The sequence below is a fragment of the Nuphar pumila genome, chromosome 13, assembly GCF_984573655.1.
Source record: "Nuphar pumila chromosome 13, dmNupPumi1.hap1.1, whole genome shotgun sequence".
In the NCBI taxonomy this organism is placed as follows: Eukaryota; Viridiplantae; Streptophyta; class Magnoliopsida; order Nymphaeales; family Nymphaeaceae; genus Nuphar; species Nuphar pumila.
In genome coordinates, this window is record NC_143261.1 from 11395898 (window position 1) to 11422685 (window position 26788).

General features: G+C 42.0%; 1 protein-coding gene across 1 annotated transcript; it reads left to right on the forward strand.

The window, feature by feature from the left end:
* Window positions 1-711: 711 nt before the first annotated feature.
* On the forward strand, window positions 712-25329 carry LOC149817752 (uncharacterized). Its single transcript, XM_089985744.1, has 7 exons — window positions 712-1094; window positions 1398-1487; window positions 1676-1756; window positions 1837-1968; window positions 5836-6054; window positions 23941-24033; window positions 24973-25329. Exons 1-7 carry the CDS (start codon window positions 855-857, stop codon window positions 25132-25134), a joined length of 1017 nt encoding a protein of 338 aa, XP_089841870.1. The 5' UTR covers window positions 712-854; the 3' UTR covers window positions 25135-25329.
* Window positions 25330-26788: the final 1459 nt, after the last annotated feature.

The window sequence follows — 26788 nt, forward strand, 5'->3', positions numbered from 1 at the left end:
ACAAATTTAGAGGGGATAAAGTTTTCCATGTTCATACTTCAATATTGGGACTAGCTTTCGTTCTTCTTTCAATCTTCTTCACACATTTGTATGAGCATTTTACATTGACAATGAAATTACAAGACCGATCCACTGGTTGTTATGTTATTTAGCACCAAAGCACCTAATCTGATTCATTAATGCGTGATAAGACATTGAACTCTTGTATTTGAAAAATGTTACAGGCTGGTGTGTCAACTGGTCGGGTTTGGTTCGGACCCATATGGAATCAGACTTGGAACCGATTTTTGGGTATGATATCTGGTCCGGACCAGGGTCTAATCGAGTTCATTATAAAAAAAACCATACCCGGACCCAATAAGAATTACATGAACCAGACCTGATAAAATAATATTTTTTATCATTTTTACATTGAAAATTTGCGGGTCTTAATCGGAACTCAGGTTGGGCCTGGGTCTGGTATAAAATTTCACAAACTATACCCGGATTCATGTATTAATCAGACCTCCAGGTAGGGTATTAATCGGATCTTCTTATTTATCACCATACCCGGACCCTATAGGGTTTGGTCCGGGTCGGGTTCGGGTAAACTCGACCCGTTGATACCCTACTCACAAAGTCTCAACCAAATCCGGGGCTAGGGTCCATTGCCCATTGGTTGCTTGCCCTTCCCTCTTTTATCTTCTAGAGAATCGCCGAACTGTTCTTCTTGGGCTTTTAGCTCCAACAAAACTAACCCCTCCTCTCCCGTTGCCTTGTGGAGGGCTTCGTTTCTCACTCATCCTGAAACTCCCCCCATGTATTAATCCTCACCAATTTGCAGAAATCGTCGCCTGGCAAATTGGGTTTCGTTCATGGCTCACTTGGCTCACCTCCTCACTCTCAAACCTCTGGTTGTCGATCGCCATTCCTGCCTTCCTTCTTCTTCCTCATCCTCTTCTTCTTCGGAGCTTCTTTTCTTCCATGGGTTGAACCGTATACATTGGAGGGCTTTAAAAGTATCACGGAAGATAAATAGGACACGGTTGGTAGTTCGGGCGGAATCTACCCCTAATGGGCCGTCGAGCGATTTGAATCCTCCTAATGGCACGATGGTACTCTCTCTCTCTCTCATAGTTAAAGGTTAAGGTTTACCATGGTGGGATCCCCAAATTGGCTTGATAATTGCTTGATTGTTTAGTGAATGCTCAATTCTCATATGGGTATGAGTCATAAGCTGCATCTAGAAACAAACCCATCTTACATGAGACATTTATTTACACGTCGCTTTTCATTTTGTTCAACTTAGCATCACATGAGAGATTTCTGCTCATATTGGAGATCCATGCACGATATGCCCCACTTGCTTCTTTGATATTTGGAGGCCTAAAGTTTCCTTTTTCAATGTCTTCAATCAGCCAAAGGGTCGGAGGGACATTCTCTTGGAATATGTCAAAAACGTAAAACCAGAATTTATGGAGTTGTTTGCAAAAAGAGCACCTCGTCAGGTGAGATATCCTTCTAGCTAGATCTTGAGTCATGTGATTTATTTCTTATGTGAGGGAACCGCTGTGCAACTTTAACGACTAAACATGCAATTTATGCTCATGGAAATTCTTATCAAATGATCACATGATGGTTGCAATGTTATATGGGTTCTGCTGGTGTTCATGATTTTAGTTTTGTATTGCCAAAGGTTGTGGAAGCAATGAGGCAGACAATTACAAATATGGTAGGAACGCTTCCCCCTCAGTTTTTTGCTGTCACTGTAACCACTGTAAGTATACTTCAAGTCTGTCACTTTATATATTTGTTTTTTTTATGCTATTAATGCTAAAATATGTGGTTCCAATTCAGGTTGCTGAGAATATTGCACACCTCATGTACAGTGTCATGATGACGGGGTACATGTTTAGGAATGCACAATATCGGTTGGAACTCCAGCAGAGTCTAGATCAAGTTGCTCTTCCAGATGTCCAAAGCAATAAGGTGTGCATATTTTTAAAATGTGCTCACTCTGTTTTATGGTTGTCTCCGGAATGGACAAGGTGAAGGTGGATGTTTGTTCCTATTATGTAAAGAGTCGTGCAGTTCGGTTCGGTTCATGCATGCAGGTGCACAAGTACATCTGCTAGATGACTGATTTTTAGGTGATGGCATTTTTTGTGGAGAGCAGCTAGTCATTTATGTTGTGTGTCAGATATTCATATATGTATCTGAATTGTTTATTTGGAAGCATGGCCAGAGGAGTGAGTTTTTGTTTGGTGAGATGCCTTCGTATAGGCTGGCAGTGACATCTTCATTTCCTTCTGACATGCATTTTTATTTTTTGTGTTGATTTGTGTAATGATGATTTCCTTTGAACAAGCTGTCATTGTTGTCTGTCTTCTCTACCCCTATGTTGCTTCTGCAATGGTTGTCCAAAATTCATGCTTCTTCTTGTTATATCAGAGTATAGAAGGTTTTCAGCATTTTCCATATGAGATTCGAGAATGAATTTTGGCATCTCTTATTCCAAAAGTTATAGGTAAGGCTGGTTGAAATTCATGATTAAAAAAAGGAAAAAAAGAAAACAGTGGCGAGAACCTGTTCTTTGTCAAGATTGTTGTTTCTGGTTAGGGGTTCTTTGGGAGTTTAGACATTGCGAGTGTTCTCAAATTTTAGGTGTTGGCTGTAGCAATAAGGTTTTGGTTTGAATATGTTTTTGCTAGAACTCCAAAAAGAAAAAAAAGGTTAGTGCTAGAAAAGAAGCTAGTGTTGACATTTGACACCTGACTCTGCACAAAGCATCTCTTGCTAAAATCATATGAATGAAAATACCATTGTTATTTACATTTCCTTTCTTCCTTTTGCAGGAACCCTGTGTTATAGTTATGCAACTTTTGATTAGTTTTTGGACCTTCTGGAAGATGGCATTTGATTTCTAATGAAAATATTTATTTGACTTCGTTATGGATTTAACTGAAACTGTTTGATGCTCTTTAGTTGTCTTCCATAGCAATAGACAACTAAGAGTATAAGTTGAGATGAGATGTTGAAAGATCTTGCAGGACATGTATTAAATGTTGTTGTGGATAGTTGGTTGATTGAATCCTTGCCCAATCAGATGCTCGTGAAATCCAGGGTTATCCTCTAGAGCTAAAAAGTATTTCTGTTTGGTGCTTCTTGGGAAGTAATAATCTTGATCTGCATTCTAAAATTTTGGTAGTTTCTTTTGATTAGATTAGGAGGTGCAATCTTTGAAGCAATAATATTGAGACCTCTTTGCTTGATCCCTGTTCGAACCAAAGTTGCCAGTTGAGGAAGCAAGTGCAAGAAGTGATTCGGGAAGCAGAAGCAGGAAGCAAGGTATTTCTAAATTTTTAGGAAGCGGGAAATGCATAATGACTTAGAAGCGAACCAGGAATCGTCTCATAAGCGAGAAGAGAAACGAACTAGAAGCGACCTAAGAATCAAATCAGGATTCGAAGGGGAAACAAAGAGGGAATCAACCTAGGATTCGAGTGGAAAGCGAATAAGAATCGAACAAAAAATGAAAATGTAATTATAGTTTTCCTAATCTATCAAAATATAAAATGTATGTTATCATTGACAAAATAAAACATGAGTAGATAGCGTTAATTAAAGCAGATCTATTAATCTCGAAATTGAATCATATATGCAAGTGCAACCATTTAACAAATGCATCATGTTGTAAGCATTTAATAATTAATACATCAAGAAAAATTCATAATTCATATTCCATAATCCATACAGCAAGAATTTAATAACTACTAAAATAATAAAAACATTATCACATTATTTGTACTTTGTAGTAAAAGTATAAGCTATAGAAAATTAATAAATTTGATTAAGAAGCATACATTTTCAAGAAATGAGTCAAATGCTTTGTTATTTGAGGTTATCTCTGCAAGATAGAAAAATTAATAACTAAAAGATTACATGGAGATATAGTTAAAATTTTCAGTGCACAAAACAAATTATGCATTTAAACACTAAAAACATAATTTAATTTTAAGCATTTCAAAGTTTAAACTGTAAACTTCAAACTTTAAAATTAACATAGTTCACTACTTCACTTCAACATTCAAGATGATCTATAACATATCCTGTGAACTAACACAAGAAAAAAAATAATTAAACCTCAAAATCATTCAACTCATTCAAATGCATAATCGGTACCTGCCACCATAGGAAATCCAACTATTCGACTTGTGAAACACAAAAAGGCATGCAGTTCATGTATCACATGACCAATAAATAATAACAAAACAAAATTTATCATAGCAAAATCCAAGCACATATTAACCACAAATCCAATAAAAATGCGCAGTCACGTAGCAAATTCGGAACCGCATTGAGAAAGATTCAAACATACACACTACAAGAAAACAGAAGAAAAACACCACCCAAAAACATATCAAACAAAACATGCATCTCAAAAAACCAACTAGTGACTTGACTTGGGGTATTTTGCGATATAGATTTGATTATCAGCATTGGGTTGAAATACAAGCAAGCATCAAGAGAGAGAGAGAGAGAGAGAGAGAGAGAGAGAGAGAGAGAGAGAGAGAGAGAGAGAGAGAGAGAGAGAGAGAGAGAGAGGACCCCCATGGTTCTCGGAGATCGTCGGAGTTGCCGGAGAATGAGAGAGAGAGAGAGAGACCACTGCCTCAAACCCTAAAAACTTGAAAACCTCCCACCTTTGCTTTTTAACATACCTTTTCAAAAGATTATTTTGCCCTTTAAAAATCATAACGCTTCTTTTTATTTTTTTGGTAAAAAACAATTAAGGGGAAAAATTGTCCAAGCCCCAAAATACAAGGAAACATGATTCCCTCAAAAGAGATGTGAGCTTCCCATTACTTTAGCCAAGTGTTGCACATAGAAAGTTCTAAAGATGGTTGGAAACTTAGATGACCAATGTATATATCCTTAAACACTCATTTTGGAGTAAAGTTGTATAGGGTACTTAATCCTTTTAATATTTATTTTGTCTTCTCTTTTCTGATTCATTTCAAACTTTTCATCTATTGTGATTTATCTGGAAGTTTTTCTTCTAGCTGAAAAGATATTAAATAGATGTTTCCAGCTTTGTACACATGACAAGGTTAATTTACTTTGTCTCATGCCTTCTATTCCTCATCGCAGCTCCTCAGAAGCATAAAAATGAAAGAATGCAGAATTATGAATGCAAGGCTTGATTAATGTCTATTATTTGACCCACTTATAGACCAAACATAGAGCAGTTAATTTATATACAGTTAAATTTTGTGGCTTTGCTCTTCTATCCAATCTTGCTTGGTATCTCATAATGAATTTTTTTGAGTTGGAGTTTCTACAGAGTTGCCTTTGTTTATTGTTAAAATGGATGAGTTATATTTTACACTCCTGCTAATAAAGAAAGACTTCCCAGCTGTACCTTGTCTAGTTACTGTTGAATAGGGAATATTGACTTCTTTCATATTTGTTATGTATGCTTGTTTGAGTTTACTTCATCAAAGCAAATGAACTAATTAAGCCATAGCTTTACCAAACTTCTGTTCAGGGAAAGTTCTGTGAAGTTTGGACTGTGTTTATGAAGTCAGTATCTGTAGGATGGAAATCCCAATGAAGAATCTTTACATCTTTTAGGCTCAGAATTTGTTAGGTTAAGGACAAAATAGGTATGTGGGTGGAGGGGTGGCAGTGCCTGGGATTTTGACCTAAATCACAATAATTCTTTTTGAAATTTATTGGCTTTCCTGAAACACAAACAGAAAGGGACATACAGCTTGTTGGAGAAACAAAAAAGGGATGTTGGTTGCCTTCTGGTAATTCAGATTTTCGATTTAACCTTTTCTTTTCAAAATGCAGGATGCACCAGATTATGCACCTGGTACACAGAAAAATGTGACTGGTGAAGTCATCAGGTGGAACAATGTTTCTGGTCCAGAGAGAATTGATGCAGTAAAGTACATTGAAATACTAGAATCTGAAATTGAGGAGTTAACACAACAAGTAGGACACAGATCTGCAAATGGGCGGAATGAACTTCTAGAATACCTTAAATCTCTTGAACCTCAAAACCTGCAGGTATTGTCCAAAGTGTTGCACATACTTAAATCATTCCATTTCTTTCAATATAGCTGAGAGGTGAGTGCTTCTCTTCATAAATTTTTCTTATTTACTGTGGCCTTCCTGCAATGAATATTGTTTCAAAAAAATCTTTGTTCAAACAAGTTATATTTATAACCTGGTAGTTGAAGCTGACCTTGTAACTATGCAAGTTGCTTGAGCAACCACCATTGGTGCAGTCTTCTTGTCAATGGCTGTCACATGGACATGTCCAAGAGGACGTGGGACACTCCGTTCTTGTGCAGTTTCCTATTATGAATAGCCTATAAGAGGACATGACACATGCATAAATTGAAATATCTTGTGACATATGACATTGTTATAATCATCTAAGAATTCCATTCAAAAACACCAAGGCCACGTTTGGAAGTGAGAAAATAGTAGAAAAGAAAAAGGTACATCTTTTCTAACTGTTCCAAACGAGAGAAATTTTCAAACAGAAAGTTTTTCTAAAAAGTAAGATTTTTTATAGGAAAAATTCCTCCACTTGGGGGGAGGAGGGGACAAATTTTTCCTATCAAAAGAAAAGTTTGACCCCTTCGGCTACCCCACTGCCTCCCTGCTCTCCATGAGCGCTGAGTTCGACCTCCTCCGTGGCGGTCACAACCTCAAGTTCTTAGTCCGGTTCAGCCCCCGGGCCGGTGAGAAACTGTCGAGAAGACATCTGAATCGCCGCTTATCGGATTCTCCGAAGATCTCGGCGCCTTCTTTGGCCGGAAGACGGGCAAGGGTTTGGAGAGAGAGAGAGAGAGAGAGAGAGAGAGAGAGAGAGAGAGAGAGAGAGAGAGAGAGAGAGAGAGAGTTGCTGAAGACGCTGGGGGATTTCACAAGCAGAGATAATTGGGACACGTTCTTCACCACCAAGGGCATCCACGATCTCTTCGAGTGGTACTCTGATTGGGCCGACTTTTGGAAACCCCTCCTTCGCGATCTCTGCTCCCTCAAACGAAGACGGCAGCAACGCTGCCTGCCCGGGTGTGGGAACTCCCGTTTGTCCGTGGCACTCTACGATGTTGGCTTCCCCGACATCACCAATATTGACTTCTCGAGGATCATCATTTTTGACATGTTCCGCCTGCACATCTGATCGCTGCCGGCCATGCGCTGGCGTGTCATGGACATGACCAATGTTCAGGTATTCTCGTCGCCTCACCCTAATCGTTTTCCGACTGGAATTAGAGCTCTGTTGAATCTTGCTCTTGCCATATCGAGATTGATCGGTGCAATTGATCATTGTCTGCCTCTCATCATCCCTCCTCTCCCTCCTCTCTCATTTTTTCTCACATTTTTCATTCTGTTTTTCTCATGCTACACAAACAAGTGAAAAATTTTCATTATAAAAGTTAATCATTTTAAAACTTCTCATAGGCAAAATTTTCTTTTCCTGTGAGAAATTTTCTTGCTTCCAAATGTGTCCCAAAAGAAACTGCAGAAATTTTTTTCTCTGTGTCCCATTAGGTCGTGACAGATTAGTGTTAAAATGTAAAATATAAAGTGTAACATATATATATATAATATTGCATTATATATATATTTCTTTATTTTATTTCTTGCTTTTTATATATATCTAGTTCCATTTGAACTAGATATATAATCTAGTCAAGTTCTTGTTAGAACTTGACTGGGTTATAGCCGTTGGACTAGAGTCCAACGGCTACAATAAGAGCCTTTGGTAGTCCAACGACTCTTTTTGGGAGAGCTCAAAATGAGCTCTCCCCTCTTCATTCCTCTTGTATAAATAGGGGTGAACCCCTCCATTAATTGTATTCAATGCTTTTTAAGCATTTTGGTTATTAATAAAGATTTTTCATTTATTGTTGTGTTCTTCCTTTTATGCCCTTTTATGGGTTGTGCTTGATGTGTCTTTTAGACACTCTTTTTGGCGGATTCAAGTGCTTTTGTAGAAGACCACCATTTCATTACAATTAGGGGCATATGATTGCAGTTATTAGACCCTCTACTTTTGGGTGCACACTTGAACAAAGCTTACCAGCCCACGAACACCAGTTACACATATATTGTACATATGTTCATATGTATGTATTGTGTGTGCATGTCCAAATCCTATTGCTTATTGTTTGTATTCTTGCATCTCATCTTGTGCTTGTGTTCCTATTGATCTTTTATCTTTGTTCTCACATTGGGTTGATTATGTGAAGCGTGATCTCCTTCCATTGTAGCCTGATTATGTTCCCTTGGGTGCACAACCTTAGGATAATTATCTAGGCCCGACTGTTAGGATAGGAGTGGGATCTTGAATCCTTGCATATCATCTCGTGCTTGCGTTCCTATAGATTTTTTATCTTGTTCTCACACTCGGTTGGTTATGTGAAGCATGTTCTCCTGTTTAGCCTGATTATGTTTCCTTGGATAGTGGGCTAGCCATTTGGATAGCTTTTCTCTCATGCTGCTTCTAAAATTCTTTAAAAAGGAAAAACCTTTATTCACGTTATGTTGTATCCGTTACAGGCATATATTCTTGAAGGAAATAAAGGATTGTAATTAATTAGCATAATGAGACTGGTATATAACATAGACTCTAACTTTCTGGCATAATGGGACTGGCTTTGTTTCCAGTGGACAATTGATTTTGGTTACATGCATTTGCATACTGTCTCTGATCATGTAAGTGCTAATTAAATTTCAAAACAGGAATTCCATTTGGGACTTGATCAGATTTGGATCTGTCCATGTCAGCATGGCTCTTTCAGTTTCTTCATTATCGGTATTAAGTTATAATTTACTTGTTGGCTAGCAACTTAGTGTACTTGTTGCTCATCAACTTATTGAAATTGAAAAGTCAAGGAAGACATCCTTGATCCTGGACCAAAGTTGGAGGTAAGGGTGTTCAAACAAGTTAGTAATAGGCTGATCTGGCCAAATTTTAGGTTGTTCTGCCATGTTTTTTTTAAGGGGAATATAAAAGCATGTATGGCATTGGCATAGTTAGATGAAGAAGGAAAGAGAGAAAAAAAAGAATGAGTTCAAGTTTGAGTTTGTCATGAGCATAGCCAGCCAACATCAAACTTATCTTGGTTTCTTCATGAGCATTGTATTAGGAATTTCGAATTCAACACACCAATTCTTCTGAAGCCTTGCAACTAGGATGGAGATTTGACTGATCTGAGTTGCACATTGCAGGAACGTGTTAGGCTTGTGGCAAATTTAGACTTTGAGTGTGCTAGGATACTGGAATGGGCTTAGTCTTAGTCTGTTTGGTCACTGGCCCTTAAGCTGTGTACAAACTCATACGAGATGGATCAGATTCTTGGGTCTGAGTTGTGCCTGATTAAAACTATTTTCTACGCTGGCCTGGTTATATATTAGGCTGGTGCTTGGTCTCATGTTCTACACTGCATCCAGCTTCGGGCACAAATCTTACCAGTTTTAACTAGGTTTGTGGAGCCTATGGAGTTGCCTAGCCATATAAAAGACACACATGATAGAGATTTTGAAGTACCAAATCAGGGTCGCTGTAGTGAACTCTTCATGGTGATTTTACTCTGTGATGGGGAAATTTACCTTTGACTATATACTCGAAGCTTGGGAAGCCGATTACCGCTAGGCTTATGTAGTGGTCAGCCTTATAAAGCTCTCTAAGCTTCGCTCCCCCCTTACAGAATTTCACTGATCAAAGTAAAGAACAAATGCTTTTATTCGATGGAAGAGGAATCAAATCATTTTTTTTGGAACCTCGAACTCTATTACTTTTTTTTTAGAAAGGGGGTGCTAGGCTAACTCCTCGCTTTCTTTCTTTTTTATCCAAAGAAGAAAAAGCAGGTCGAAGAACAGGAAGCACCATCTCCACATTCTCTGTCGGACGAGTCGTTCAGGAAAGCCACCCCTCTCGTCATTGCATCGATGTTTACAAAGGCAGGCTGGAAATGGTTCAGATGCAGATGTTTTGACACCGAGTCGGCTCCTATGCCGCTAGCTATGCTCTGCTTGGTTCCCCGACACAATGGAGGTTCTGTAGCACGAGCATGTAGCTATAGCACTGGCACATGGTGGGACCTTAGTTTTAGGATCCATTTTAGAAGGCGAAGGACCTTGATCGAGGTCTCTAAAATCCTTTAGCGCGGAAGTTTGGACTTGAGCTATTCTTCTAAGCTCTTCTCTCTTTTTCGATCTTGTATGTGGCGTCACTTGTGAAGTGTGTGCTTGTGATATACTGCACTATATCACTACACTATTACAAGTTTAGAAAATTAGAAGGGGTTTCGTCTAGCCCATGGCTAAGATACAAGCTCTTCAAACAAAGAAAAAATGATCACTACTCACACTCTCTTTACAAGAGAGGCTGCTGCCTATTAGGCTACGCTCAGCCTTAAGAGTATACACTGCCTCACACAGGCAAGTCACAAGAATGCAAGCTAAGGGAGGTTCAAAGACTCAATGCCCTGCGGAATGTTTGCAGGAGTGCGGCAGTGGCGGAATGCAGTCCAGCCTTGATGTTGCACACACTGGATGAGGCGCGACAAGGTCGCTTAGCAGGTGACTGCACGGAAGTAGGCGCACGCTGCAGGAGGCTGTGTGCGGGGTCTGGCATGGCGTGCGTCGGAAGTGTGCATTTCAATAGGCTGCACAGTTGTTGCCACGCGCACAGGAGCGGTGCGACAGATGTAGTGCGATGATGAGCAACGACGTGTGTGTCACAGGAGGCGATGTGTGCGCTGGTTGACGTTGTGCGGAAATGCATGAACGTGCAATGCCAGATGTGCGTATGCACTGCGCTGCACGAAGGACTTGCGCACTAGCAGTATGTGCAAGTTGCAGGTGACGATCATGGGCTTGTGTACCGGTGGTGCGCTGCGCAGTTGAAAGAATGTGTTAGACCGTTGAACCTCCCTGCGAAGGAGCTAGAGTCGAAAAGCCTCCCTTCACCGTAGCTAAGCTAGGAGGACCTCTGCGGTGAACAGAGTTTGTGTGTTTTGCGCGGCAGCAACACGATCGCCCTCGGTCAGAAGTCAATACATGCAATTGAGATTGCATTAGGGAATGCACTGACATGAAAATCACTGAAACGACAAGAGGCGTCAAATACTCACCTATGCATGAAGGTTAGCACTGCAATCTTGACGTCTTCGCTGCAATAAAGGCTTCGAATGAATCTGTAAATCGTCGGATGTGTGATGGACCTGATCTAGGCTTGAAGCGCTTGATCAAGGTCGAATCCAACTCAGTCAGCTTGAAACTAACTAGAATTGGCCCAAGGATGAATGCTAAGCATCAATCTCGAATTTCCTTGGTTGAGAGAACCGAATGCACAAAGGCACCAAAAAGAGATTTCTCTCTTCCAAAAGACCGAAGTCAAATTCTATTCAAAATTTTCAAAAATACAATTCGATGGACATGAGCCTTATTTATGGGTTGAATAAAACCAGAAACCAAACAGTATAAACCACAATTGTTTTCTAACTGCCACAAGTGGTCCCAACAGCCCAAGGCGCACATTCATTGAATCCGATCAACTGAAGTGGCACCTAAGGCTCCTTTACAATGAATCTGGACATTCTGATGTGGCGCACTAATAACTGCCTAGCCTTTGACTTTTGGTTGATGTGGCATGTTGTACTGGCCGCATACACTCTACAAGCAAAAACCCCACGCTGGCAAGTGCAACCTTCAGTTGCGTTGCTACGCTGACCGATACAACCCGCCCAACTCAAACCCGCACGGTTTCACTGTGGGTCGCATCAATCCACCATGCTCCGCCTATCCTTTATCTTCAAAGCCATATTTGTCTTTATTATAGTTTTCTTCTCCCATGCGCGATAGTGCATGTGCTACCTTATTGCATGATCCCTTCTTATATTCAATCTCGAAATCATAACTTTGTAACTTTACAATCCACCTCTGTTGGCTGACTGTAGTGATCCGTTGTTCTATAAGGTACTTGAGGCTGTGGTGATCAGTTTGCACCTTGAATCTTCTCCCAAGTATGTACGGTCTCCATTTCTCAATTGCTAATACTATATCAATCACTTTCTTTGGTATAGCCTTACTCTCATAAATGCTATAGGATGTTCATTTTGTAGGAGAACTGCTCCAATTCCATAGTCATTTGCGTCAGTTTCAATTACAAACTCATTTGAGAAATCTGGTAATGACAAAACTGGAGCACTTGCCATGGCTTCTTTAAGTAATATGAATGCTTGGTTGGCTTTTTCATTCCATTCGAAAGCATTCTTTTTCAGCAACTGTGTAAGGGATGCGGTAATGGTTCCATATCCTTTAATGAACCTTCTATAATACCCCGTTAATCCAAGAAAACCTCTCAACATTTTAACAGTCTTTGGCACGGGCCATTCCATCATATTCTTTATTTTATCGGGATCCGGCATCCCCCCATCCTTTGAAACAATGTGCCCAAGGTACATGACTTAGGGTAACCCAAACTCACATTTAGACATCTTAGCATATAGAGTGTTCTCCTTAAGGACCCTTAATGCCTCTTTGATGTGAAGTAAATCTTCTTCCCAACTACTATAGACGAGGATATCATCAAAAAATACCAAAATGTATTTTTTCAAGAATGGTCTAAAGATATCATTCATTGTTCTTTGAAATGTTGTCGGAGCATTCATAAGACCAAAAGGTATAACAAGAAACTCATATTGTCCATCATGAGTTCGAAAAACGGTCTTATATATGTCATTCCCGGCCATCCTTATTTGGTGATATCCCGCCCTCAAATCTAACTTGGAGAAATGTTTGGCTCTATGTAATTCATCAAGTAACTCTTCAATTACCGGTATTGGATGTTTATCCTTAACCGTGATATTGTTAAGTGCACGATAATCAATGCAAAACCTCCAAGTCTTATCTTTCTTTTTGACTAACAACACTGGATAAGAAAATGGGCTGGAACTTGGCCTAATAATTTCACTCTCAAGCATTTCTTTTACCATTTCCTCCATGGCCTTCTTTTGGGTGACTGCATAACGATACGGTCGAACACTTATAGGCTTAGAATTTTCTTAAAACACAATATGATGATCTTGGGTCTTTGGTGGTGCCAATTCCTTAGGTTCTTGGAACACTACATGGAACTCCTCCAACACTAGAGCCAAATAACTTGGAATGTTTGTTTGGTTTTCTTTCATTTCAATTTTTTTAACCAAACATAATAGAACACTCTTGGTTGATCTCAACTTTTGAAGTACTTTGTTTTCAACATCTTTTGAATTACTTGCTTGGAGAATGTCACATTAATTCCCTTTATTATAACTCAACTCCATGTTTCCGAAATCCCATGATTTTTTTTTCAATTGCTTAAGCCATCTGATTCTTAAGACCGCATCCATTTCTTGAATATGAAGTAAATAAAGATCTACCAAGAATTTGGATTTGTTGAACATGAGTGGAGCATCTTGGCAAACTTATGAGCAATGTAAACTTCTACCATTGCCAATGAAAACTTGAAACATTGGATGTTTCTTGATTTGACAACCTGTTTTCAAAGCTATTTTTTCTTCAATAAAACTGTACGCTGCCCTAGTATCTACTAACACTTCAACCTTATGGCCATTAAGCTTGCCTTCAAGCTTCATCAAATTTGGACTTGCATTTCTTGATAGTGCATGATATCCTTCACTTTCTTCTAGTGTTTCCTCTTCGGATTCATCACTCTCCTCCTCCTCTTGGATTTGGAGAATTTTTAAACTTTTACACTTGTGGCTTGGATTCCACAATTCACCGTATTGAAAACTCTTTTTTTTTTCTTTTTTCATCGAGTTGTGCTTGGGTCACAAACTCGGTTTTAGGCTTTGTCAAGCCCCCTTTTCTTCCTTCTTCTCTTGGATTCAATTGGATAACTTTGGAATTGTCTTTGCCCTTCCATTTATGAATTAAAGTACTTAGCCTTATGTTTTTTTCAAAAAGCTTTGCTACTTTGTAGGCCTCTCGAGTTGTATACACATTTGACACCAACACTTATATTCTTAGCTCATCTTTTAATCCCCCTACATAAGAGCCGAACAAGGTTCTTTGGTCCATTGGTGAAAGCATCGAACACACCTCTTCGAACTCACTTTGATACTCATCTAGTGTTCCCCTTTGTTTGAGTTGTTTGAGGGTTACACTATGATTCACCATCAATGTAGGGCCAAATCTCTCTATGATTGCTTGTTGGAAGGTTTGCCAATCCGGCTTTCCATACATGATCTCATACTAAGAGTGCCATCTTAATGCGTTCTCCTCTAACCTTGATATGTCTTCATCAACCTTTCGGTCATTAGGAGTTTGATGGCATGTTGATGCAGAGCAGGATTGACCCAGATCCATACAACCTGACCCAGGCATGTGACCGGATATGCACGAGGGGATCGAGGATCAGACCCACGCATGGGATCCGATCTAGATCATGGTACCAAGGCGCAGGGATGAGGTACCCCTGCGTACCTACTCCAGACGAGCCCAGGCCCGAGCGTCCCAGGTCCAACATCAACGAGAAGGCGACTCGGGTCCAGGACCGGACCCGAGACCCGAATCCAGTTGACTCCTTTAAAAATCCTATTCTAGGGTTATGTGGGGGACTATTTTTTTGGGATCTTCAAAGCTTTCTTTTGCTATTTTTTTTCCTGGGCAGCCGCACGTTCATTGCTGTTTTTTTCTATTCTTCTTTCTTTCCAATCATTGTTCTTTATTTTCCCGTTAGTTATTGATTTCTCTTCCCTGTAAGCACTGTCAATCTTTTAATAAATTGTTGCTCGGATCCATTGATCTGAGCCTTTGTTGCGATCCTCCCTGCTGCATCAAAGTGGTATCAGAGCACCAGCCTTCCTCCGTCAGCGGCATGGCTCAAGAGGCGAGGAACGATCCTGCAAGTGGAAAAGAACGAGAGGAAACCGGTAACGAAGATCCAATGATGCGTATGATGGATATGATGACCAAAATGCAAGAAAATATGTTGCACATGAACAAAGAAGTGACAGGGATATCAAAACGGTTGGACAGGATTGAAGGTCGGCTCGTCGCCCTAGAGTCGTCAGCGTAGCCGCACATGATGCCAACACAAAAAATGGGTACGGGAGTGGGCGACGATGCTGTCGGTCTCGTCAATACTGCAGTGATCGACCCAACCCAACTGAACCGTCAGCCTGCAGTGCAACCGAAGGGCATCGGGGAGGATCTGCGCAGGAATGCCAGCCGCGAGACGCTCCAGCAAGGGGTGTTGTTTCTGATCTCTGGCGCAACTGCCACTCAGGTGGTCGGAGCCCTCCAGCCGACCTAGGGGCCCATTGAAGAACCTCCCAACGTCGGTCTGGGTGCGCAGGCTTGGCACCGACCCATGGCCCAGGGGCTGCAGGCCAAACATGGCTTGCAGGGCCCGAGCGTGACACAGGGCCTGGCTGCAGGCGCACCAACGTCAGCCCGAGCCGGGGCTGGCCTATCGACCCTCCCAACGCCCGTGCGTGGGGGCTCGGTCGCAGCCCACCAGTGAGCAAGGGGGGTGATCCCCTGTGGATCGGACTGAACCCGATAGGTCTGGCCAGGAGCTGAGACTAGTAGGGTCCGGGTCCCCGAGAGCAGGTCCGAGTCTCGAAACCCCATACCCGATCTACCCAGTTGGGTTCGGTTCGCCGCAAATCAGACCCAACCCACTACTTTTGATTCCCAAAATGGATCCAATGCCAACCCAAACCCATATCAGACTCGGACGGAGCTCCAGTTTGAATTTGAGCCGGGTTAAAACCAGACCTATCTTGTTGTGGATCAAGGATCGAGTTCAAACCAGGCCTTCTCACACCACAACTCGATCCATGATCCCACCTACCTCATTCTGGGTCCGACGAATAGTTTAGGACTTGACCAGATCCAATCGGGTGAGTCATCCCTATACTACACTGACCAAACCCAATACCCGCACCAGACCCAACCCGTTAACCTGTCCCCGATCCAGAACCCCACACTATACCCGACCCACTACCTCCACCCAAACCCAACCCATATTATCCTGTTCCTACCCACCTAGAACCCGAGACCCGACCAGCCCCTCCACCTTTAGTTGGACCTCCTGTCATACCGGTGCCTCAATGCCGGCCATAGATGGTTCCCACTCACGGGGGGGGGGGGCAGACCGAGGCTGATTCCAGCAGCAGCTATGCAGATTCAGCAGGGACCGGCGCGATCTGAGCACCGACCACACGTCGTGGGAGTTTGTCAGCATCAGTTACTTGGCGAGTAGTACCGTGGAGAAGGAGATGAGATCGTGATGGATGATGACGCTTTCTTGAATGAGTACCCTGCAGGAATGGTGGAGACCCGTCAACAGAGAGCACCAGAGCACCCCTCCATATACGGGGTGAAGTTAGATCTTCCGGAGTTCGCATGATGATTCGATGCAGAGCAGTTCTTTGACTGGTCCTATGCCGTACAGTTCTTCTTCGACTACCACACTGTCGCTGAGCACCGTCGTGTCTCTCTAGCGTCCACTCGGCTGAGAGGCCTAGCGCAGACACAGTGGGTTGAGCTGCAGAGGTTGAGAGAGCGGCAAGGACTAGAGCACATACAGACATGGGAGGAGATGCAGAGATTGATGCAGTCAAAGTTCGTGCCTTCAGACCACGCTGAGAGAGCCTATAAGGAGTACCTGACCCTGCGTCAAGGCACTCGTACTGTGGCAGAGTACACTGTTGAGTTCCATTGTCTATCCCTGCGAGTGCAGATCGAGGAGACCGCCTACCAACAGGTCACGAGGTATATTTCTGGTCTTCGTCTTGCTATTTCTGATGATTTCAGTTGTGTCACAGTCAAGTCTTTAGATCAGGCAAAGTTATGCCATGAATGTAAAGGAAAAATTGAAAGAAAGGCAGGAATATAGGACCTCTCGTAGTGACCGGTCCAGTCGACCCAAGTCGAGTTTCCCAACTAGGAGAGCGAGCTCTCTTAGAAAGGAAGACTCAAAGTCCACCCCTAGAATAGACTCTAGCAAACCCGACCAGTCCAGGCCCGCATACAATACCAGATCCAAAGCCAAACCTAGTGAGTCTACCATCTGTTGTTTTAGGTGTCAGGAGTTAGGACATGTTGCGTCCAAGTGCCCCATCGTGAACAAGAACACCCATCTTGTCGAGGGTATTGTTGAGTCAGCATCCGATAGTGAGAGTGAGGGTGAGTCATTGGTTGAGGAAGAGGATGAGAGGAAAGTCTTAGAGTTCAACGACAACGTCAAAAATTTATTGTCCATCCGTCATGTTTTGACCGCACCCCGAGAGTCGACCCCTGCAAAATGGTTGCGGAACAACATTTTTAGAATCCGGTGCAACTGTGAGGGTCATGCGTGTGATGTTATTATCGACACTGGTGCGTGTGAGAATATGGTGTCCGAGAGTGTCGTATCCACCTTGAACCTGAAAACGGAGAAATTGTCCCAACCATACAAGATGGCATGGTTCAAGAAAGGAAACGAGGTTCCCATCACCCAACGTTGTTTAGTTCGGTTCTCCATGGGGGTGCATTACCACGATGAGGTGTGGTGTGATGTAGCCCTTATGAGTACGTGTCACATTCTTTTGGGTCGTCCCTGGCAGTTTGATCGCAAGACCATTCACGATGGTCGTAGGAACACGTACTCCTTTATTTTTAAGGGTCATAAAATAGTCCTCTCTATCAAGGAGACCGGTTTCCCCACTGTGGATAAGCCTGAGCGAGTTTCTAGGCTCGCGGGCCTATCTTACTGGTTTTTCTTGAGCCATTGTAGGGATGGTGGTTATTGCTATGCCCTGTTGGCTAAGTCGTTGATGAGTACGTCGTTGTCCATTCCCGCGGACATCACCCTCCTTGTTGAGGAGTTTCATGACATTATGCCAGATGACCTTCCTGATGGTCTACCTTCGATGAGGGTGGTTCAGCACGCCATTGATTTTGTCTCGGGATCGAGTCTCCCTAACCTCCCCGCGTATCGCATAAACCCATTCGAGCATGCCGAGTTGTTGAGGCAGGTTCAGGAGTTACTACTAAAGGGGTTTATTCGTGAGAGTGTGAGCCCTTGCGCCGTACCTGCCCTGCTCACCCCTAAGAAAGATGGGTTCATGCGCATGTGTGTTGATAGTCGAGTAATCAATCACATCACTGTCAAATACCGTTTTCCCAATCCTCGTTTGGATGATATATTTAATATGTTGGCTGGTGCCTCTATTTTCTCCAAAATTGATTTAAAAAGTGGGTATCACCAAATCCGTATCCGAGAGGGGGATGAATGAAAAACGACATTCAAGACATGTGATGGATTGTATGAGTGGTTAGTCATGCCATTTGGGTTATCAAATGCCCTGAGTACTTTTATGAACATGATGACCTAAGTATTGAGTTCTTGTATAGGGAAGTTTGTTGTTGTCTATTTTGATGACATTTTGATTTATAGTTCGTCTTTGTCTGGTCATTTGAGTCAGGTCTTAGAGATTTTAAGGAGGAAAAAGTTGTATGTCAATGCCAAAAAGTGTGAGTTTATGACGTCAAGTGTTGTGTTTTTGGGTTTTATTGTGTCGTCTGATGGAGTTAAGGTTGTTCCCGCTAAAGTTCGTGCGATTGTAGAATGACCTACTCCAAAGACTATAGGAGAGATCCGTAATTTCCATGGGTTAGCCACTTTCTACCGTCGTTTTGTGAAAAATTTCAGCACCCTCATGGCCTCTATCACGGAGTGCCTAAAGGTTTCTAGTTTCCATTGGACGTCTGTCGTGGGAAAGGCCTTCACGCTCATCAAAGAGAAAATGACTAGTGCTCCCGTCTTAGCCCTTCTTGATTCTAGCACAGTCTTTGAGGTTGAGTGTGATGCCTCTAAAGTGGGAATTGGTGCAGTCTTGAGTCAGAACGGCAAGCCCATTGCTTTCTTTAGTGAAAAGCTGACTCAAGTCAGGTGCCAGTACTCCACTTATGATGTTGAGTTTTATGTCGTGGTGCAAGCCCTTTGTTATTGGAGGCATTATCTTATTTATAAGGAGTTTGTCTTGTACACGGATCATGAGGCGTTAAAGTATTTAAATAGTCAAAAGAAGTTGAGTGCCCGTCATGCCAAGTGAGTTAGTTTCTTGCAAGAGTACACTTTCACTATTCGCCATCAATCAAGTACTCTGAACAAGGTAGCTGACGCACTTAGCCGGAAGAATAGTCTTTTGATGACTATGTCAGTGCAGGTCATTGGGTTCGAGCAGTGCAAAGAGTTGTACCCCACAGACCTTGATTTTCAATAGATCTGGAAAGGGTGCCTCTCCCCTGATAACACAGCTGACCCACGGTTCAGTATACATAACGGTTATCTCTTTCAGGGTAATAAGTTATGCGTGCCTGCATTCTCTCTTAGACTCTAGTTGATTTCCGAGTTACTTGAAGGGGGGCTAGCTGGGCATTTTGGACGTGATAAGACGTTCGCACTGTTAGATGAACGATACTTTTGGCCCAAAATGCGCAAAGATGTTGTCAAGTTTGTCCAAAGTTGTCGAGTATGTCAAGTGTCCAAGGGTCGACGTTAGAATAGTGGTCTGTATACTCCGTTGCCCATCCCTGAGCGTCCCTGGGAACATGTGTCCATGAATTTTATTGTGGGTCTTCCCAGAACCTCGCATCGTTTTGATTCCATTTTAGTTGTGGTTGGCCGATTTTCCAAAATGACCATTTTTGTCTCCTCTAAGCGAACCACCGATGCCTCATTAGTAGCCTCTACTACTTAAAGGACATAGCCCGCTTCCATGGATTGCCTCACACGATCACCTCAGATCGTGACACGCGCTTTATGAGCCATTTTTGGAAATCATTATGGGCCTTATTGAAAACGAAGCTCCACTTCAATAGTGCATACCACCCACAAACCGATGGCCAAACTAAAGTCGTGAACCGCACCCTAGGAAACTTGTTAAGGAGTCTAGTTGGAGAAAATGTCAAAACATGGGGCCTAGTCTTGCCGCAAGCCGAGTTCGCCTATAACAGTTTCATCAATCGGTCTACGGGCAAGTCTCCTTTCAAGTGGTTTATGGTCGGTCACCCACCCATGTAGTAGATCTAGTACCTGTGTCTAGTTTTCCTGACTCAGCCCCAGACGCATTTGATGTCGTTGAGTACATGCGAGATATTCACATGTCCAAACCAAACTTGTTGAAAGCTATGAAGCCTACAAGGCTTTCGTAGACCAGGGTCGTTGCGATGTCCAATTTCAAGTCGGTCAGTTAGTATGAGTTTACCTGCCTCCTGAGCGTTTTCCAGTAGGTACTTATGGCAAGTTGAGTCCTAAGAAATATGGCCCTTTCAAGATCCTTCGGTGATTGGGTCTGAATGCCTACCTCCTTGAACTGCTCGAAGATTGACACATTTCGCCTATCTTCAATGTGTCTGATCTATATGCTTACTATGGAGACAACAAGTCGTTAGAGCCGACTTCTTCCCAACCAGGGGAGAATGATGCAGAGTAGGATCGACCCAGATCCATACAGCCTGACCCAGGCATGGGACCGGATCTGCACGAGGGGATCGATGATCGGACCCACGCAGGGGATCTGATCCAGATTGTGGTACCAAGGCACAGGGATGAGGTACCCCTGCGTACCTACTCCATATGAGCCCAGGCCCAAGCATCCCAGGTCCAACATCAACGAGAAGGCGACTCGGGTCCAGGACCGGACCTGAGACCTGGATCCAGTTGACTCCTTTAAAAACCCTATTCTACGGTTGCGTGGGGGACTATTTTTTGGGGATCTTCAAAGCTTTCTTTGCTATTTTTTTTCCTGGGCAGTCGCACGTTCATTGCTGTTTTTTTTCTATTCTTCTTTCTTTCCAATCATTGTTATTTATTTTCCCGTTAGTTATTGATTTGTCTTCCCTGTAAGCACTGCCAATCTTTTAATAAATTGTTGCTCGGATCCATTGATTTGAGCCTTTGCTTCAACATGCCATTGAATTATTGTGTGCTGCACAATCGTGCATTGGAAGGACAGCCCATTAACGGAATAGCTTTGACTTCTTCACTGCACCAACAACCTCAATGTCGGCACCCATACGTGAGGGTTGCGATCCTCCCCGCTGCATCATATGTGAAGTAGTGAATAACTTTAAACAATCATTCTTTAGGGTTTTCTCCCTTGAAAGTAGGTAGCTCTACCTTTACCTTTGCTTTTTGAACATAATTCCAAGGCGGAATCTCATTACCCCTTCTTTCGCCTCTAAATCGTGTTTCATGTTCTTGCATTGGAGTCACTTGTTCCTTTCCTTTCACCATGGCATTGACATTTTGAGTGAGTTGAAGCATGAACAATTCAAGCTTCTCCATATGCGAACTTGACTCCTCATCCCTTTGAGTGAGTTTTTTCATGAACTCGGTTTGAGTTTTAACATAGAATGTTCTAAGTCAATTCTTCACCCCCAAAATGAGAGCTAGAACATTCATCTGTTCTATGGACTTCATTGGCTTTGATACCACTTGGTGGGACCTTAGTTTTAGGATCCATTTTAGAAGGTGAAGGACCTTGATCGAGGTCTCTAAAATCCTTTAGCTTGGAAGTTTGGACTTGTTGAGCTATTCTTTTAAGCTCTTATCTCTTCTTCGATCTTGTATGTGGCGCCACTTGTGAAGTGTGTGCTTGTGATATACTTTACTATGTCACTACACTATTACAAGTTTGGAAGGGGTTTCGTCTAGCCCGTGGCTAGGATACTAGTTCTTCAAACAAAGTAAAAATGATCACTACTCACACGCTCTCTTTACAAGGGAGGTTGCTGCCTATTAAGCCATGCTAAGGTTAGGCAGTTGTTAGTGCGTCACAAAAATGCAGGCTAAGGGAGGTTCACAGACTCAATGCCCTGCGGAATGTATGCAGGAATGCGTTGAGTGCGGCAGCGGCGGAATGTAGTCCAGCCTTGATGTTGCGCACACTATTGATATGACCCACAGTGAAATCATACGGGTTTGAGTTGGGCGGTTGTATCGGTCAGTGCAGCAACGCAGGTGAAGGTTGCACTTGCCAGCGTGGGGTTTTTGCTTGTACAGTGTATGCGGCCAGCATAGCATGCCACATCAGCCAGAAGTCAAAGGTTAGGCAGTTGTTAGTGCGTCACATCAGAATGTCCAGAGTCATTGTAAGGGAGCCTTGGGCGCCACTTCAGCTGATTGGATTCAATGAATGTGCGGCTTGGGCTGTTGGGACCACTTGTGGCAGTTAGAAAACAGTTGTGGTTTATACAGTCTGTTTTTTTGTTTTATTCAGCCTATAAATAAGGCTCATGTCAATCAAATTGTATCTTTTGGAAATTTTGAATAGAATTTGACTTCGGTCTTTTGGAAGAGATAAATCTTTTTTGGTGCCTTTGTGCATTCGGTTCCCTCAACAAGGAAAATTTGGGATTGATGCTCAACGTTCATCCTTGGGCCAATTTTAGTTAGTTTCAAGGTGACTAAGTTGGATTCAGCCTTGATCAAGCGCTTTGAGACTAGATCGGGTCCATCGCACGTCCGGCGATTTGCGGATTCATTCGGAGCCTTCATTGCAGTGAAGACGTCAAGATTACAGTGCTAACCTTCATGCAAAGGTGAGTATTTGACGCCTCTTGTCGTTTTAGTGTTTTTCATGTTAGCGCATTCCCTAATGCAATCTCAATTGCATGTGCTGACTTGTGACTGAGGGTGATCGTGTTGCTGCCGCGCGGAACACATAAACTCTGCTCACCGCAGAGGTCTTCCTAGCTTAGTTACGATGAAGGGAGGCTTTTCGGCTCCAGCTCCTTTGCAGGGAGGTTCAATGGCTGAACACATTCTTTCAGCTGAGCAGCGCACCACCGGCTACACAGACCCAGGATCGTCACCTGCAACTTGCGCATAAGCTAGTGCGCAAGTCCTTCGTGCAGCGCAGTGCATACGCACGTCTGCCGCCGCACGTTCGTGCATTTTCGCACAGTGTCAACCAGTGCATGCATCGCCTCCTGCGATGCGCACGTCGTTGCTCATCAGCGCACTACATCTGCCGCACCGCTCCTACGTGCGCAACAACTGTGCAGCCTACTGCAACACACGCCGCACCAGACCCCACACATTGCCTCCTGCAGCGCGCGCCTACTTCCGTGCAGTCACCTGCTAAGCGGCCTTGACGCTCCTCATCCAGTGTGTGCAACATCAGGGCTGGACTGCATTCCGCCGCTGCCGCACTCAACGCACTCGTGCAGACATTCCGCAGGGCATTAAGTCTGTGAACCTCCCTTAGCCTACATTCTTGTGACTTGCGTGTGTGAGGCAGTGTTTACTGTTAAGGCTGAGCGTGGCCTAATAGGCAGCAGCCTCCCTTGTAAAGAGAGAGTGTGAGTAGTGATCATTTTTACTTTGAACTTGTATCCTAACCACAGGCTAGACGAAACTCCTTCCAAACTTGTAATAGTGTAGTGACAGTGAAGTATATCACATGCACACACTTCACAAGTGGCGCCACATACAAGATCGAAGAAGAGAAGAGCTTAGAAGATTAGCTCAACAAGTGCAAACTTCCGCGCTAAAGGATTTTAGAGACCTCGATCAAGGTCCTTCACCTTCTAAAATGGATCTTAAAACTAAGGTCCCACCACACGTCACTCGGCGTTATATATATATATATATATATACTGAGTTTGATTGCTTGGTGAGTATAAGGTTACCTTCCTAAACCTTATTCCTACTATTTTAAAATGTTCGTGCAGATTATTGCGATAAGGATGGAGATACATGAAGATCTCCCTTTATTATGTTTAATTACTTGTCCATCATCTCAGTGTTTGACATTTTACTGGTCTGTATGATATGTATGCTTTAGATCCTCTGCTTCTCATATATTTGATGTTTGTTTTGGTCATATGTTCTTTGGCTGGTACTTATATGACTAGCTTATGTAGGAACTGACCAGCAGTGCTGGTGAGGATGCTGTGCTCGCAATGAACACATTCATAAAGCGTCTTCTTGTGGTTTCAGATCCTGCAAAAATGAAGGTTTGGAATCGGCATCTCATTTGCTCTTTGATCAAGAATGCAAACTCTTACATTCAATAAAAGATGGAGTACATGGGCTTAACTGAAATGACAATGCTATGTGGACTTATGCTTGCATCATCATTGGTATCATGAATAACTGTTATTGCAATATCAAAAGGATGCACTCAAAAATAATTATTGATATACATGTTTATGCTTTTAAATCTCTTATCTTGGTCAGATATGTGTTCATTGTTTGCTTCCAAGGAAATAAGGGAATCTGAAAATGCCTAGTTGAACAATTGAAACTTGGGACCCAGGCACGTGAGTCCGTGCATCCGTGCATGTGTGTGTGCTAATGTTCACAGCCGTTCGTGAATGTTTAACACATCCACCACAGATTTATTTTTCTCTTAACAAATTTAAATTTGATGTTGGTTTGATGCATTGAATGTCGATCAGGTTTGCATTGTAGTAACTGGATAAAGAAGGCATTGCACATTTCTAGGTACAGTTAATAGATGTATCATTTGCTCTTAATAAAATTGCTGAACTGCAAGATGGTGGTGATCAGTGCAACAAAATTGCCATGTCATCTTCCAAGTTAAAGGTATAAATTTGTGGTGAACTTATTGATATTCACGAATTCCCTTAACTATTTACAGATTCCTACACATATGCTTGCATGCACTCCTACATGCATGTGAGCTTCAAGGCCTATTTGTTTTTGTAAGCCCTTTTGCCATCGTGTCTGGGTGATTCCTGCAATCATATTGGTATGGACGTAAGCCTCGAATCTTTAGATGTGCTCAATTCGCTCATGCAAATGTAACTGTAAAGTGAAAGAAACAGAAACATGTGAAACCTACATTGCATCATCTTTTGCATATATGCATGTCCACTGGTATTCTTGTATGAATTAATTGATTCCCATGTCCCTTTTTTATCATTCTTCAGACAACAGCAACCCAGACTTCGACCACAGAGCTTGCAAATTTGCTCTATTGGCTGATGATGGTCGGTTACAGCATCCGGAATATTGAGGTGCGCTTTGATATGGAGCGAGTTCTTGGTACTACCCCAAAGCTTCCCGAGTTGCCACCTGGCGAGAATATTTAGCAATGCTATTTGGAAAGGTGGTTGAGCCAGAAATGGATTCCAGAGTTGAAGATCGAACGGTCTCATGTATGTATTCACCTTCTTGCAGAGCCATATTCATGTAAGATTAAATGCTTTAGCTCTTTCTACATCTTGTCCATTAAAAAATATCGGCTACTATTCCAAATTATAGAATTGAAGAAGTTTGAGGAGCCATATGTTGAATGCGTCAAAGATTACAATCACTTCCGTAAACAGATTCAGATATTAAGCCCGAGGGGCTTGAGATTTCATGTCAGATTACTTGTCATAATAGAAGAATTCACAGAACCAAATGAAACGATGACAGAACTATTAAATGCAATTTCTTGAACGATAAGAGCTCTACTTTTATCAACTCATAAATGCCAACAAATGAGACGAGGGAGACTATTGTGACAAACGCATCTATCCGTTTATCAAGCTAAAATCATCTGCAACTACGTTTATTTGCAAGGCCCGTAAAAGGGAAGTATGTTTTTTGCAAGGGGCCTGATGAGGTACCTCAGGAAAATACCCACGAAATGCATCTCTCTCTCTCTCTCTCTCTCTCTCTCTCTCTCTCTCTCTCTCTCTCTATATATATATATATATATATATATATATATATATATATATATATATAGTGGTTTTGTACCAAAATACCATTCGGTGATGCACACTCTTGTTTGTATGGATCCAACCAGCAAAATGTTTGATCTAACTGTCCAGACGTGTTTAGCATATTTTATTTACTATGTTAGAAGGTTTTATCATGTCTAATTGTAGATTTCAAAATTTGAAAAGAAAAAAAAAAGGTTTTTCAAAAGAAATTTTTAATTTGGATAAAAAACTAGATCAGAACTTGAGAGTTTGTGGGGTTTTGCTTTCCAAGCTGTCCGTCTTTCCTCTTTCGTTGAGTGGCACCATAAGCTCAAAATCTTTATTACTGGCTTCAGATTCTTGGTTCATGTACTTCGTATGAAGGTCTTAAAAAAAGGTGAGGTGGATGGTGCCAAGTACCCACGCTAGAAAAAATATGATAAATATAATATTTGTAAGGAAAAAAACATATTTTTATAATAAAAATGAATGAAATAAATAAAAAGTATAAGAAAACTAAATCTCATGTTGGGCTTAGGTAGCCATTTTTACGATATGACGAGTGGTAGAATTTGGCCAACATTTTTGGCTAGGTGTGAGCTCCGAATTTGAGTTAGATAGGGATTTTAGATCTTAGGCTAGGCTAAGTGTGCTTAGCTAGGGTAGAGGGACTCAGTCTGGTACGGCTAGATCTCAGGCCCTGGATGCTAGAATTGGGGGTGAATCTTTTTTTTTATGAATTTGAATATAATTATCGCAAATTCAATATTTGTAGATCTAGATTTGTTCAAGGATGATGTGGTGGGATCTTATTGACCTAAGTTTGAAAAGGTTTTTCTTATTGATTAAGGTTTCTTTTAACCTAGCTTTTTAAAAAACACATCTAAACATTAAAAGTTCATACCCTATTGCCAAGTTGGTAATTGTATGATGCTTGATAGTCATTGCAACAATAAAGAATTGACATTTATATCAAGTATACGTCAACAATATTTTTCTTCACGATGAATTGGATGAAAAGGTATATATGGACTTACCACAAAGGTTTTTCCGT

What these genes read in the sequence shown, in the direction of transcription:
- LOC149817752 (XM_089985744.1), top strand. Translation starts at nt 855, where the DNA reads ATGGCTCACTTGGCTCACCTCCTCACTCTCAAACCTCTGGTTGTCGAT. An exon ending in CAAAAAGAGCACCTCGTCAG is followed by an intron (nt 1,488 to 1,675) that starts GTGAGATATCCT and finishes GTATTGCCAAAG; the next exon opens with GTTGTGGAAGCAATGAGGCA. An exon ending in TTGAACCTCAAAACCTGCAG is followed by an intron (nt 6,055 to 23,940) that starts GTATTGTCCAAA and finishes TAGCTTATGTAG; the next exon opens with GAACTGACCAGCAGTGCTGG.